The following is a 15,987-nucleotide window of genomic DNA, read 5'->3' on the forward strand; positions in this document are numbered from 1 at the left end:
AGTCATACTATACCTACTTAGGGATATCCACAATTTAATTTTACGCGAAATACCTACGTCCCAAAAGCGGTGTTGAGACAAATTTCAGATATTCAAAGAATCAAGTTTTGGCCTCAAAAACTACAAGTTTATTTATTTTTTAATACTTATCCATACTAATACTAATATTATAAATGCGAAAGTGTGTCTGTCTGTCTGTCTGTGTGCTAGCTTTTCACGGCCCAACAGTTTAACCGATTTATAAGAAATTTGGTACATAGATAGATGATAGATAGCTTGGACATAGGCAACTTTTTATGCCGGAAAATCAAGGAGTTCCCACGGGATTTTTAAAAACCTAAATCCACGCAGACGAAGTCGCGGGCATCCTCTAGTAATATAATATTATCATCAAAAATAATTACAATACGAAGTAATATATCAGTCTATGAATATAATATTAATGCACCACCGTGGCGTGTGGAAGTCCCTACAAGAGACCTATGTCCAGCAGTGGACGTCTATCGGTTGATGATGATGAATGCACCTCACGCTCGCACTTACAGGCCTTATGGAACTAGGACATTAGGCTCCGGTGATGTATGTAACAGTAAAAAAAAAGGATTTGTTTATACATAACTAGCTGATCCCCGCGGCTTCGCCCGCGTAGATTTAGGATTTTAAAGATCCCGTATAGCCTATGTCACTCAGGAATAATGTAGCTTTCTACTGGTGAAAGAATTTTTAAAATCGGTTCAGTAGTTCCAAAGATTACCCCCTACAAACAAACTTAACGACAGTACCTCTTTATATAATAGTATAGATATAGATATAGATAAAATAAATAAAACTATAAAGTTGATTTTAATTTAAACAGGTATTTATTCGTCGTCTAGATCGTATGTGAGTGTGTGTGCTGTGGCGGCTCGCGTCAACAAACGCGTCCGTCCGCGAGCGCGCTTGATCGAGCGAGCGCTTATCGCCAGCCTCCACTTATTCGTCGTCGAATCGTATGTGAGTGTGCGTGGGTTGCGGCGATGCAGGCGTGAGCGCGGGCGGCTCGCTGAGCGCCGCTGCTCGCGCCAGCAGTCGTGTTCGCCCGCGAACGCGCTTGTTCGAGCGAGCGCTCTCCGCCAGCCTCCACTGTTCCTGCTCGTCTGCGCCGCACAGAACTCGGGCGCGGTTGCTTGAATTCGCGCAATACTGTGAAGTAGCAAAACAAAAATTTAATATGAAGCATCTGAATAAGAGCGGGAAAGCCATAATATTGTCTTCGATCTGTCATCTGTCAAATTGCTGAAATTTGCGGTTTGCACGGAAAATACTTTGCCTACAGACCGTTCATTATCACTTGTCCCTTGCCGTCATGTTGGCACCATTACTTTGTATACTTTATTCTAAGAAGTAGGGTTTATTATTGTGTGATTTGCAGTGATGCCAACATAAAGTCAGGGGACAAGTCATAGTGAACGGTCTGTAGTTATTATTGACCTTGCTTGGGTTTTTCCAGGTCTGTCATACTGATATTTTTTAAATTTGCCACGCTTTTCCAGTCACATCTTTCGTTGGCCAGACTATCTTTGGTACTACCACAGTTCACGACTATTAGGGAACTTGTAACAAAACTTGTCGTCACTGGCAGGCGTCAAATGTTACCTATATTTGACGCTAGGAAGCCTATGAAACGCCTATTTTTCTTTGATTTCACGTCACCCATAGCCAAATATTTGACATATCGTTGATTCAGGATCATACCGAGAGTTTCCTCAGTCTAGTTCACTCTGGTAAGTGATATAACCCTACTTATTATATACCTCATATTTTGACAAAACACTATAATATGTACCTATATGTTTTAGTTTTAAGTTATTAGTGGTACCTTACTACCACTTTTATAAGTGACAAAAAAAACCGACTTCAATAACCAGAAAGGTTATTGAAGTCGGTTTTTTTTAATTTTTTTTACGCATTATACTATACATGAATAAATACATAAAATATGTGAGTGTTTACCTCATCCGCAGCTTTGGAGGAATCGAACCGAATGATGACCTCCGATTGACCTTCTTTGACATCGACGTGTTCCACGTGTATATTGGTTTTAATCTGCAAACAAGTTTAACCTTCAAGCGGTTATAGTCTAGTGGTTAAGAGTTCAGTCTCCAATTCACGGGCTCCGGGGTTCGATCTCCTCTAACTTTTAAGAGTTATGTGTGTTTTTCTAAATGTATAAAAGGAAAAGGTGACTGACTGACTGACTGATGTATCAACGCACAGCTCAAACTACTGGCCCATAAGACCCACTCTCCTTTGACACATTAAGTTAAAATGGCCCGTGAGGAGTAATTTTTTACACATTATACTCGTAAATATGTAGTTATATCTTCAGTCGTAGTAACTTACAGTCTTTTTCGTTAGTCTCACGTCCAAGCATGGCTCTGGCAGTGCTTCTTTAACAAAAACCCCCGGAATCTTCTGCAGAGGCTCCACGTTTTTAGCACTGTTGAGATCTTGAGTGCTATATTTTACTGCAAAAAATAAAAAGAACAAGAGCTAGATCCGAACCGTTAAGCCAGTGTTAATTTTTTCCCTTAAATTATTTAGTGTTTGTGTATTGAAGTCGGTTTTTATTTTTTTTGTAAAAAAAATTATTAAGTAAAAATATACCATCAGCTTGTAACTTCAGTCTAGTGCTGACGTTACTAAAATGGCGGCCACGCGCATTAGCAATTTGCGGGACGTATAGTAAGTAAAGGAAAAAAAACCGAAAACCGTGAATTTCTGGTTCCAACACAAAGAAAATATAATTAGTGTAACATGACCAAAAAATTACTATAATAATTTACTAAATCACATCATGATGGCGCTGTCCGACATTAACTTTGAAATCAGTATACCCTTATAATATAAATGCGAAAGTGTATTTGTTTGATGGTTTGTCCTTCAAACACGTCGCAATGGAGCAACGGATTGACGTGGTTATTTGCATGGGTATTTTTATCACGGAAAACCAAAAAGTTCGTGAATTGCAAGAACTGTACGATGGTACAAAACCCTTCGTGTGCGAGTCCAACTCGCACTTGACTGGTTTATTTTATTTTAAAATAACTTACCAGGTTCCACGTCCATAGACGGAGCGGCGGGATCAGGAATACCGGAGTATGCGTGTTTGTTGTTTCGTAAGTTTGTTTTGATGTCTTTCATGTACTTCCTTTGTAGATTCAGATACTTGTTCCTGAGGGACTTCCATTCTGATTTTGGTAGCACCTAGACAAAATTATCTAAATGTATCAATGGAAAAGGTGACTGCCTGACTGATCTATCAGCCTATCGGTGTTTTACAGGATATATTTCGGAGAGTGTGCTCAGGAGCTGTTCGATCTTGTCCCTCCTTCGCCTTTCTACCACCGTACCGCAAGACGCCGGACGAGTTTCCACCCCTATGTCGTCAACATTCCATCTTCGCGTACGAAACGCTTTGCGTCATCATTCCTTATACGCATGGCTAGGGTCTGGAATACTCTTCCTAGATCAGTGTTTCCTGTCAATTATAATCCGGGTATCTTTAAAACAAGAGTGAATAGGCACCTTCTAGGCAAACGCGTCCCATCTTAGGTCACATCATCACTTCCCATCAGGTGTGATCGTGGTCAAGCGTGCGCCTATAATTAATAAAAAAAAAATCAACGCACAGCTCAAACTACTGGAATGGCTGAAATTTGGGATGCAGATAGCTACAGTACGCGGCCAAAAGTGATGAACATCTTTAGAAGGAGATAGCAGATTTGTAGAGCACTGTCTCGGTCGTTGAGTCCGACAAAACATCATATGGGTATGAGTGACAGACAACGCTTTACAAAGCCGAAATGAGATCACAATCGAAGTATAGCGGCGCGATTGCGGTAGAATGACAGCCACAATGTCACGATCGCGATCACCTCTGATTGGCTGATGCTCACTCACCATTGGCTACAATGTATTGCTGCAAGAAGAATCACACAAATTCAGCCCATCACAACACTTGAGAATAATGATTATGCGGTTTTTACGAAATCGACCTACAGATTGCAGAAAAACTTTATCCTGTCAAACTGTTAAAGCGGTTTAGAAATAATCTATCTTGGTTTAGAGACCCTGTTTAAATATGAGCAGATTGTAAAAATTATGTAGCAACCCACCTGTAAGCCCCATAGGGCACCTTTAGGGGCTTCACCTTTCGCTAGGGCTTTGGATTTGCCCTTTTCCTTGGCAGAGCGCTTTTTGAGTTTTTTCTTCCTCTGCGTACTGTCTGCAGCTTTGCCTTCATCCTGACTGGTCATCTCATCTTTGGATTCTTGTTCTACGTCTGTGTTTTTTCCTTCCTGTGAAATCCACACTAATATTATAAATTCAATAGCTCAACAGGTAAAGGAGTGGACTAAAAACCAAAAAAAAAAAAAAATCAAGTGCCTCAATAGCTCAACAGGTAAAGGAGTGGACTGAAAACCGAAAAAGGTCGACGCTTCAAATCCCGCCCGTTGCACTATTGTCGTACCTACTCCTAGTACAAGCTTGACGCTTAGTTGGAGAGGAAAGGGGAATATTAGTTGTTTAACATGGCTAATATTCTTTTTAAAATAAAAATGCGAAAGTGTGCCAGTCAGTATTTTTACGGCTCATCTGTTTAGCTAAATTCTGTTCTGTCAAGTTTAAATAAAAATATTCTATTAATTATGTAATCCATACTAATATTATAAATGCGAAAGTGTGTCTGTCATGTCTGACTGTCTGCTAACTTTTCACGGCTCAACCATTCAACCGATTTTGACGAAATTTGGTACAGAGATAGCTTGCATCCCGGGGAAGGACATAGGCTACTTTTTATCCTGAAAAATTGAAGAGTTCCCACAGGATTTTTAAAAACCTAAATCGCGAACGAAGTCGCGGGCATTATCTAGTTATAATATAATGCTTACTTCACTTGGAGTAGTCACAATTTTGTTTTCTTCCTGAAAAAAAATTACAAGTTGGTGAAATGATGTGGTCACTTTATTTCAGAATTTCATTTTTATTTTTTTCCAGAAACTCATAAACTTTGCCTCTTTATTATAATATGTATTAGTATAGATCTTCTTTTTTCTTTATTCATTATAGGTAGACGCTTGACCACAATCACACCTGATGGGAAGTGATGATGTGGTTAGGCCACATCATGATGCCTCCTACTTAATATTATAAATGTGAAAGTGTGGATGTTTGTATATTTGTTACTATCACGCAAAAACGGCTGAACGGATTTGGATGAAATTTGGAATGGAGATAGATTATACCCTGGATTATCACATAGGCTACTTTTTATCCCGGAAAATCAAAGAGTTCCCACGCGATTTTGAAAGATGTAAATCCACGCGGACGAACTCGCGGGCATCAGCTAGTATGCTGTAAAATCAGGCTAATTAGAATTGCATATTTTACAAAATAATTGATTTATTTAAATCAAAAATTAATTTTCAAAAACTAATAATAATTGATTGTAATAAACTATTGCTTACAGTGCGTGTCCTCTTTTCATTATCTGACTCTTGATCTTGTTTCAACTCTAGTGTCTTTGGTGGTTTTTTATCTCTCTTTTTCGCCTTCTTCTTAGGTGGTTCATATTCCTCTTTAACATGAGGGATATTATCTGGGCGGTTATCATGATTTTTATCCGGGTTATCATGGTTATCAGGGTTATCTTCGCTATCAACGCTGAACATTTTGATTGATGACAATTCTTCTGGTGGCATACATGATGGTAGCTTGCAGCCCATTTTGTTGAATGCATTCATGCAATTCTGTGCATCTTGAGGTTTAGCGAATTCTATGAAAGCGAAACCCTGTCGATAAAAACGTGAACTGATATAATAGGTAGACACCTTAAGCTGGAGATTGACTTTGGTTGGTTCCAACATTTGGTGTAATGTATCAAGTTTAAGCTGGGATAGCCTAGTGGTTAGGACGTCCGCCTTCTAATCGGAGGTCGGGGGTTCGATCCCGGGCGCGCGCGCACCTTTAATTTTATGAAGTTATGTTAGTTTTAATTATATTAAATATCACTTGCTTTAACAGTAAAGGAAAACGTCGTGAGGATACCTGCATGCCTGAGAGTTCTCCATAATGTTCGCAAAGGTGTGTGAAGTCTACCAATCCACACATGGCCAGCGTGGTAGACTATGGCCAAAACCCTTCTCACTCCGAGAGGAGACCCGTACTGCGTAGTGAGCTGGTGATGGATTCGCGGCGAGCGCCGCGTGCTCCACTCGATTGTCGGTTTTTTCGCGAAATTTCCTTTGAGTGTTAGATTACAAGTCAGTGCTTGTTGTGGGTGTGGACAAAAAATAGGGCATTTTATAAAATTATAAGTATACTATATACCATTAGTCAATTAATTTTACAGCTTCACTTAAATCCACACTTATGGAATGCTTTTCTTATATTAAGTGCAATAATACACTTTGCATGGCATGAAAATGGACTAAAAAGTGTGTTGGTTTGGCCTGATGTGATGATTTTATACATGGATATTTTTAAAGACTTTCGCTAATCTTTATTCTAATATTAACTGACACCTGCGACTTCATCCTCATGGATTTAGGTTTTAAAAAATCCTGTGGGAACTCTGTGATTTTCCAGGACAAAATGCCTATATCACTCGCCAGGTTTCTTACTTTACTCATGCAAAAAATCACGTCAACCCATTGCTGAAGGACAAACCATAAAACAGACACACTATTGCATTTATAATATGAGTAGTGATATAGTTAAAGACCTAGAGATTACAAGCTATTTTTAATTCTATGAAATCAAAGACTCACAGGTTTTTTGAAAATACCTAAACCCATGCAGACAAAGTAACTGACATCAGCTAGTAAATGATAAAGAAACATGCCTTGATTTTATTTGAATTCTTGAACTTAGGTAATGATATGTAGGCAACTTGGCCATAATCAGAGAAAATCCTCTCTAGCCATTCTCTACTTGCTGTTACAGGTATTGACTCCACATAAACTGTTCGCAAGTCAGCATCATAGGGCATCATTGGAGTTTTTCTTTTTACCTAGAAAAAAAATTCAACAATGGTTAAGTAGGTCTAGTGGCATCACATTAAAATACATCTTTGCGGGAGAATGACAGCTACAATGTCACAATTGCAATCACCTCTGATTGGTTGACACTCGCTAACTATTGGCTACAATGCATTGTTGCAACAAGAATCACACAAATTCAGCCAATCAGAACAATTGAGATTGTCATGATGATTGATGATTGATGCAGGTTTTAGACAATCGCCCTACTGCAAAACGCTGAAGTGGGAAGTTCCCCATTAGGTTTTGATTCCTTTGATTGGATCTTGTCAGACACGACGGACAGACAGACAATGAAGTACTGTTATAAGGGTTCCTTTTATACTATTGAGGTATGTAAAATTGTAAACCTAAAAATGAAATTTACTCACTTTTTGTTTATCTTCTGATAACTCTAACAATGTAGAGTGCTTCATTGCCTTCACGATATCGTTCGCATCCTGGGTCAGAGAGCGGATTTTGTTAAACTTCAAGAATTCAGTGACCGGCACAAAAGGGTCGCTCTTTACCAAATCCCCGAGAAACCTATCCTTACTTAGATTAGCATCGCTAAAATAAAACTCCATTTGCTTCATAATATTTTCATAAATTTGTTTTTTCCGATGTCGCACCCTTTTACGAGGGCTTTCGTGTTTGGTTGGTGGTTCCGAAACATCAGTATGTGATTCCATTTACAAGGTTTTATATGCCTTTTTCTGGCGTAAATTAATTGTACACTAAACTATGTGCACGCTAAGTACATCAAGTCCATTTATTATGTAAAAATAATGCAAAATACTGTAGATAATAGATTTAAAAATAAGTGATAGAAAATCCCACAAGCAAGGTGCCGAACGCCAAAACTTTTTCAATTCAATTCAATTCCCAATTATTGCAAAAACTTTTTCTTGTTCTTCTTAATTTGCTTTATGGCTTAAAACTTCAAAATCATAATTGACACTTGACAGTGACAGTTGTCTGACAATGAGAGGTAAAGTTACGGGTTCGGTTTTGTTATGATGCTTCTACACGTCCTGTAAGTCTTGGATTGCTTGGAATCCAGCGCAGAAGGAGTTGAACAGAATGAATAAATTGTCTGTGGTATAGATGTATTTTATCTGTGGACTACACACTCTATAGGCCAAAAATTAGTCTATGCCTACTCGCAAAAAAAAAACCAAACAAACAATTTATTCCCCAACCAGTGGTTTTCATATATTTTCTGATAATTTATTTCGATCGAAATTAACAAATAGTGAAAGTAGATGAACATTAATATTATTATGTATCTAGAAAATTATTTAAAAACTGAGAAAGTTATTGAAATGTGAAACAAAATGAGTGAAAGATCAATAGCGGTAAGTAAACGCTTGCAAACATTTTGCAAATCGATTTGTTATGAAGGTATGAAAATCTCGAGAGTGAACAAGCATTAACTCGATAAAGGCTTAATTTCAGTTGTAAACTAAAACAGCTAAAAAATTTAAATTGTGAGATTAATTTTCACTAGATAGGTAGATACTTACATAATATTATATCGAATGCGCATATTTTTAGAATGTTATGGTGAATTTAATATTATAAGTAGGTACCTAATTTTTTTTAACTCGAAGATATATTCTACCTCCTACCATTTGTTGTACCTAGTGTAGACTTTAAGCGACAGGTCGAGTTGGCAATCGGCACACCCCCACGTCACCCGCGCTTGCCCGCACCGGGTTAGCGTGGGGGGGCTGTGCGGATGTGCGGGGCGTTTGCCACTTCAACCTGTCGCGTAGGTACTATATACCTACTAAGCAGGTATTCCAAATAAGTACCTACCGGATATTCGAATTTTTGAAAGGGTTCCTTCAGGTGTAAGTGTGTGACATAATAAACCTAGGTAGGTATTTATAAGTAACACGACCTCCCTGGCGTATTGGTGAGCGCTGTTTTATAAGTTAGAGGTCTTGGGTTCGAGTCCCGGGAGTATAAATTTTGGAATTCATACCTAATTCCTAAATTGTCTCTAGTCAGAGGGTACCTATAGCACTGGCCGTGCCATACCCTCCGTGGCCGTAAGGCCCGATATCCACCTAAGCGGAGAGGAGACGAGATGCGTTCAATCAACCAATCAGATCAAAATAGATGACGTGAAAAAATTATCACGTCATTTTTAAAAATCGGATTGGGTTACTGCACACATCTCCTCTCCGCTCCGCTTAGGTGGATACCGGGCCCTAGCGTTTCGGCTTCATTCCGTCCATAAAAAAAGGTAGTGTAGGTACCTACCTACCTACTAAAAAAAGATAAGGGGTATGGGCAAATAAAACTGCTATGACCCTTTCCAATAGCAGGCTTGCATCTTGGACTGCATCATCATCATTTACCAGCAGGAGAAATCTCAGTCAAGGGTGAGGGTAGTCGAATAAAATAAAATAAAAACTTTTTTATACTTATGGTTAGTTTTGAACTTTTTGTATTTCATATTATTATTAGCTATAGTCCGCGACAGGTTGTATTGGCAACATTCCCCGATTGCAATTTCAACCTGTCCCATACTATACTGCATTCATTCATTTCAACCACAGAAGATTAAAATAATGTACTTGAGTACCTATTATATTTTTTAATTTCAGTCTCGTCCAAGCTTTGAACAAGTTGTTGCCATAGTTGATTTCATGGAAAATCACAGATCATTAGCTCTTGGGAAAATGAGAGGTTTGGAGGGACGCGATGAAAGCAAGAGGCTCTGGCTTAAACTCACCAGGATCGTAAATAATATTATGGGACCTACTCGGCCTATGAAATCTTGGATCAAAGTAATTATGTTTATTGCTAGTCTAGCCCTGTAGGCAGCAAGGTGGGCTAGTAATATTGACATACATTAAAAAGTTTGATTTATACAAAAATAAAAACCTATCAAGTGCGTGTGAGACTCATACACGAAGGATTCCGTACCATGGTACAAAAATAACACTTAATTTTTTTTAATTTCATTCACTTCATTTCAAATCTCACCCTTAGTAATAGGGTCCTGTTGGCACCCTTCGGGTACGGAACCCTAAAAATGAGTTTTTAATTTTTAAATAAGTATGAATATTACCTATAAGTAATATGAATACTCTTATTATTATAATCTATATACTCTTATTATTATAATATATAATTTTATAAGAATATAATAATCTTATTTTTTTTTTCCATTTTAGTACTGGGCGGACAAAAAGTCTACAGTTAGATCAAAAGTTGAGTCTGGGGGTGGTGACCCAAACATTTTATGTTCTAATGTAGAGAAAAAAATATGGGATCTGTTTCTAGCTACTAAAGATAAAACTGCTCGTAAGCAGAGATTAAAAAAAAATAAACCAGGTAGGCATACAGTTTTACTGCTTTTTTAAGTCAACATTTTATTAAACAAATTATTTTTACCTTTTTATCAATTAAGTAAATGCCTTTAAAATAGGGTAACACTGTTTAAAGCAAAAGTAATTTAATATTGATAAAATGGTAGGTAGGTAAGTTATTATATATAAATATATAAAATGAAAGGGTGACTGACTGACTGACTGACTGATCTATCAACGCACAGCTCTAATTACTGGACGGATCGGGCTGAAATTTGACATGCAGATAGCTATTATAACATAGGCATCCGCTAAGAAAGGATTTTTGAAAATTCAACCCCTAAGGGTGTAAAATAGGGGTTTGAAATTTCTGTAGTCCACGCGAACGAAGTAGCGGGCATAAGCTAGTTACACTATATAATTCTAAACCTTATCAAATAAAATTTAATATAAGAAGATTTTTATTTAATTTGTATGAATATACTTAATTTAGTTATTATATTATGTTTTCGATTAAAAGAAACAATAGAAATAAATGCTTATTCTAGTATCACAAAAAATAATAAGGCCCAACACACACCTGCAGAGTGAAGTGGAGCTCTTTCAATTTCCCCCGTGTTTTGTTTTCATTATACCAACCATATTATCTTAAAGTAAATAAATCTGAAATTAGGTTCTTATCTAATAAATTAAGATTTGTCTTAGGTCCACTCCACTCCGTAAGAATGCGTCGGACCTAAGAGTCATTCAAGGGTAGCTTGGAGTAGTCATGAGTCATGACTCGTGGCCAAACTGCTCTAAGAATATAATGTATGGTCGCTCTAAGAATGTGTATTTCAATGTCATATTGTAATAGTTGATGCCTGCGATTTCATCAGCTTGGATGTAGGTTTTTTAAAATCCCTCGGGACCTCTTTGATTTTTTATTCAGGATAAAAAAGTAAACAATAAAAAAAGTAAAGGTAAAAAAAGTCTCCGTACGTCTGTAAAAACCTGGTAGAGGGATGCGAACTATTGTTCTACCAGATTTCGTCAAAATTGGTTAAGCGGATGGGCCTTGAAAAGGTAATAAGACACAGTATGTATCGCATTCATAATAATACTAGCTGTTGCCCGTGACTTCGTCCGCGCCCCGCGATCTTTTCCCGTGGATGTTCCAAAAAATTTCTTTCATACAAACCAAAAAGAATTAATCAGTTTGGAAGTTATGCGCTTGCATACATTTCGGCGATTCATTTTTATTTATAAAGATTAGTATGAATTTTCAGCGAGCCGCAGTAACTCTGTGAAGTTGGAGCCGCAATTCTCGGAGGTGCCGGAGTTCGACGATGATGAAACTGATCAGAATCACGACGAACCAGCTCTCGAGTTCGATGAGCCAGCGCTCGACTTCGAAGAACCAGCGCTCGACTTTGAGGACCGCCAGATGATCGTTATGGAGAAGCTGGTGTGTAACAACCATTATTATTTTTATTGGATACAGATATTGTGTTATATAGTTACATACCTATTCCAGTCCAGTTGTACAGATGATATGGCGTAGACTGTTTTCAAATATAAGGTTTCTGACTTGAAACTTTTTATTTTATTTTAGTTGGAAAACCAACAGCTTAAATTGATGTAAATAATCTTAGAATTAGGTAACTAGGAGCTAATAATAGATTTTCACAGTTTTAGGCGTTAACTTTCGTACGACTAACGTTACTTCCGTCCGTCCGTATTTAAAATAGTCGCCAGATAGAGAAGAAAGCCAATTAATATTGCATTGTCGATAATTGCCATCCAGTTTCAACCTATGTTTGAAATTTTAAATCCGTAGCTCTTATTGATAAGTTAGATTACTTAGAAAAACAAACAAACAAGAAAGCGAGCTCACGCGTATTTCGTTATGCTTCAACCACATGTAAAGGTTCAATATACCTAATAAATACTTAGTTGTAAGTTAGAATAATAAACAGTATTTTGGCTGTGCACATTTCCATTTTTAGTCATTAGTGCATAATTGCATACATTCCTCTACCATGCATATTTTGGCATTTTGATAGTGCATATATTCCGATGTCCAGTTATTATGTACTTACTAAGCATTTTTTTGTATTTCAGGTGAAAGTGATGTCGGAGCAAGCGGCTGCCATGACGCAGTTAGCTAACGCGTCGCAAGTCAACGCGCAGTCAATGGAGAGGTTGGCCGACGCTTCGCAAATACAAGTAAGCAACTATTATTTAACTAGTGGTTTACTCTGAACAAAGTACCTACCTACTACGCGTTCTATTGTAGAGGGTATTTACAAGTGATAAGTAAAAACTATTTTTTTTCACTTTTGCTTGTGAGATAATAAATTTTACTCAAACCATACTACCACAACACAAACAACCAAAAGCCGTATTAATTTTGGGGTGCCTTTCCACTGAAGCGGAGCGTAGCGGAGACTGTTTTAATAAGATTATTGGAATTGAACCTGATTGGTTTATTGAACACGTCTCCGCTCTGTATTAATGAAAATGCACCCCTAGGGCCCACACTGATCTGCTGAGGCATTTTGCATAGTGTCAACATGTGGCGACCGCCACAATAACGTAAGTCGATAATGCAGTGAAAAACGCTCTCCGCTGTGCCTCGCCAGATGTGCGCCGGCCCTTAGTCTGCAGGCCAGCTGGGAGCGGGTGCGTCCTGCGGGACGGCCAGCGGGCGTGACGCCATACTCCCGATCCGCTCTCGATTAGGATGCGTCCGCGCGTCTTCCTTCCAATTTATTGTAAATATTAAGTTTTTTCTACACGCTGGCCGCCCGCAGAACGCGTCCGCTCCCGCCTGGGCCGCAGACTTACTGTACTATTGTTATCCAGGCTCGGGCGATAGAACGGGTCGCGAGCACATTCGAGTCGATAAGCGTGGCCGCACACAACGTGGGCAGTGCGCTGGTCGATATCGACGCCACTCTCAAGCGCTTCTACAACACTGCGCCCACTTAGCATAGGTATATGTAGGAATTAAGTTTATTATCATTGAACGAGTGAGTGAATGACTGATTGAATGGATGGATCCAGACTCGGGCGATAGAACGGGTCGCAAGCACGTTCGAGTCGATAAGCGTGGCCACACACAACGTGGGCAGTGCGCTGGTCGATATCGACGCCACTCTCAAGCGCTTCTACAACACTGCACCCACTTAGCATAGGTATATGTAGGAATTAAGTTAAGTGAGTGTCATTGAACGAGTGAGTGATCTGAATGTTCCCGATATTTAAAAAAGAACTGATTTCTTAATAAGTACTTTTTTATTTTTAAACGCGTATATTTTACATAATATTAATATTATTAACATAATTTGTGTTTGAATAATACCTATGAATATTAATTAATTATGTAAGGTGTGCCCACCTTACATAATTAATTAATAATATCTTAACTTTCATTTAATTTTAATTTTGTATAGGTAATAATACTTAGTAAACCAAAATAGTTATTTATTATTTTACTTATAAAGTAAAATTAATAATTATTTTGGGTTTTAAACATTGTTAAATATGTAACTAGTGTGAATATTATATAACACTTGTAAATGTAAATACAATAAGTATTTCTGCGTTTCATTAAAGTATTTTTAACAATTTTACGTTGTTTTGTACATTTGTTTCGTATATTATAACTGCAAGTTTGTACTTATAAAGCCTGGACTGGAATCAACCTGAGGCGCGCCAAATAATTTATTTATTTATTTATTATTTATTTATATGACGTTTGGTCGGTCTCACCGACAGAGAGAGTACATTATTCTGCCACGTATTTACTCTTTGAGCCGAATCGAGCCAAAACACGTTCTGTAGTCGTTTTCGTTTGCTTTTATGTGCACATGTATAAGTCCTGCAGATTGCTATTGCGCTGGAACCATGTCTCATTAACATCGAACTGACGTCATTTTGACGTCAGCTGAAATAAAAATATAGGTACCATCAGCTCGAAACTTTAGTAAACAAAAGACACGCTTCTTGTGGTAAATATAAAATAATCAAAAATTTGAAATTGGCGCGCGCAAGGGCTGCGATCAACATAATAATTACCTATAAGTAGGTACCTACTACTCGTGCGCAATAAGTTGAGACCTGGGGGGCGGTGACGCCACAGACGCGTGGTTGTACTGTAGACAAAAATCGGAGCGCGAGACTAAGATGTTAAAAAAATGGCGTTGTCTACAGTACAACACGGGAACTTGAGGGGAAGTTACAGGGCAAGCGGGCGGAGAGTTGCATTCCAGGCGAGTCTCAACTTATCGCGCACGGGTAGTACCTACCTACCTACTATTATTATCTAACTACTATAGAATACAAATTAAATGCAAACCATTACACAAACTAGTGATACTACCTAAGTAACACTTCTAACAATACTTCACCATTTTAACATAATATACTTACTTACAATTTACATAATTATACAATCTATTATTACCAATATTTATTTAGGTAAGCCTGAAACACAAAGCGCGAACGTCACGTCATAGCTCGGTATATTACGGTTGAGATGGCAATCGGGGTATGAGGCGGGGGGACGCCCCGCACACCCGCACGTCTCCGCGCTATCCCGCACCGGGTTAGCGCGGGGGTTTACGGGGCGTCCCCACGCCTATTGCCATCTCGACCTGTTGCGTTCTATACATGTCGTACACATAATACGGTATTTGACAACTAGTCAAATCAGTAACTTTTTATCAAACGTCAAAACGCGCGCTTAGTATGCGAGATTCTATGAAATACCGGTGTGTGACGTCACAATCATTTGACGTGCTTTTTTTAGTTTAATCGATAATTTAAAATGGTTATTACACTTAAAACCAACAAAGGACGTGGATTTTACGTATTTTGGAAGACCCTCTATTTATATATATCACTGAGAAATAATTTATTTTTGATGTAGTCAAATACCCAATTATGTAAAACAAAAGATTGTATGAAGCACACCGCACTGCGCGAGTTCCAGTGTGAACTTCATAACACATTTCCAGGACATGACACACAGACATGTATTTCAGGCGTTAGTGTGTATTTACAGCTGATGCCAAACTTTATGATCGCTCTGAAGTTGTTGTTTACGGTACAATTTCCGACCCGAAAGGAATACGCGGTACGCGGGCGTATGCTCTATTCTCGCTCTCCGCTGATACTTGTATGTTTAGAATTAAAATGCGACGGTACTCACAGCGATCAAGAAGTTTGGCGTCACATTATTGTATATCTGGTCTATCGTTTAAGTGTGACGGTTCCTGAGGTACGACAAGCTGCGCCGTGCGGGAGGGTCACAGTTAAGTCGCCCTCATGTACTGCGCAACTACGTCAGGTACCTATGTCAGAGATAATATATTAACAAGTAATATTATCTCTGCCTATGTACAGTACTGCCAAAAGTGATGAACATCGATCTTTAGAAGGAGACAGCAGATTAGTAGAGCACTGTCTCGGTCGTTGAGACTGACAAAGCGTCATATGGGTATGAGTGACAGAGACAACGCTCTACAAAGATGAAATGTCATTTTAAAGGTCGATGTTCATCACTTTCGGCCGCGTACTGTATAATGGTAGGTTTATACAGTCGTGGAATGTGC

General features: G+C 38.4%; 2 protein-coding genes across 4 annotated transcripts; one reads left to right on the top strand and one right to left on the bottom strand.

The window, feature by feature from the left end:
- Window positions 1–837: 837 nt before the first annotated feature.
- Window positions 838–7,988, bottom strand: LOC117984288 (la-related protein 7-like). Of its 2 annotated transcripts, XM_034970913.2 has the most exons (9): window positions 7,454–7,987; window positions 6,887–7,054; window positions 5,511–5,834; window positions 4,935–4,967; window positions 4,158–4,340; window positions 3,093–3,246; window positions 2,383–2,507; window positions 1,993–2,085; window positions 838–1,182 (listed from the first exon to the last, which is right to left on the bottom strand). In XM_034970913.2, exons 1-9 carry the CDS (start codon window positions 7,751–7,753, stop codon window positions 973–975), a joined length of 1,590 nt encoding a protein of 529 aa, XP_034826804.1. In that variant the 5' UTR covers window positions 7,754–7,987; the 3' UTR covers window positions 838–972. The 2 variants fall into 2 exon arrangements, with proteins under 2 accessions (XP_034826804.1, XP_069356402.1); XM_069500301.1 differs by lacking the exon at window positions 4,935–4,967 and having other exon boundaries at window positions 7,454–7,988.
- Window positions 7,338–14,001, top strand: LOC117984303 (uncharacterized). 2 transcript variants are annotated; one of them, XM_069500336.1, is made up of 6 exons: window positions 7,338–7,414; window positions 9,680–9,862; window positions 10,253–10,412; window positions 11,656–11,834; window positions 12,491–12,595; window positions 13,235–14,001. In XM_069500336.1, exons 1-6 carry the CDS (start codon window positions 7,376–7,378, stop codon window positions 13,358–13,360), a joined length of 792 nt encoding a protein of 263 aa, XP_069356437.1. In that variant the 5' UTR covers window positions 7,338–7,375; the 3' UTR covers window positions 13,361–14,001. The 2 variants fall into 2 exon arrangements, with proteins under 2 accessions (XP_069356437.1, XP_034826822.1); XM_034970931.2 differs by lacking the exon at window positions 7,338–7,414 and adding an exon at window positions 8,216–8,419.
- The last annotated feature ends 1,986 nt before the right edge of the window (window positions 14,002–15,987 follow it).

Source organism: Maniola hyperantus, chromosome 8 (genome assembly GCF_902806685.2).
Source record: "Maniola hyperantus chromosome 8, iAphHyp1.2, whole genome shotgun sequence".
In the NCBI taxonomy this organism is placed as follows: domain Eukaryota; kingdom Metazoa; phylum Arthropoda; class Insecta; order Lepidoptera; family Nymphalidae; genus Maniola; species Maniola hyperantus.

Excerpts from the sequence above, each read along its gene's own strand:
- LOC117984303 (XM_069500336.1), top strand. The coding sequence starts at position 7,376 with ATGAAGTACTGTTATAAGGGTTCCTTTTATACTATTGAG. Across the intron at positions 10,413-11,655 it reads ATTAAAAAAAAATAAACCAG|CGAGCCGCAGTAACTCTGTG; the intron begins GTAGGCATACAG and ends ATGAATTTTCAG. Across the intron at positions 11,835-12,490 it reads TGATCGTTATGGAGAAGCTG|GTGAAAGTGATGTCGGAGCA; the intron begins GTGTGTAACAAC and ends TTTGTATTTCAG.
- LOC117984288 (XM_034970913.2), bottom strand. The coding sequence starts at position 7,753 with ATGGAATCACATACTGATGTTTCGGAACCACCAACCAAACACGAAAGC. Across the intron at positions 5,835-6,886 it reads AGAATTCAAATAAAATCAAG|GGTTTCGCTTTCATAGAATT; the intron begins GCATGTTTCTTT and ends TTTTATCGACAG. Across the intron at positions 3,247-4,157 it reads GTGCCCTATGGGGCTTACAG|GTGCTACCAAAATCAGAATG; the intron begins GTGGGTTGCTAC and ends AATTTTGTCTAG.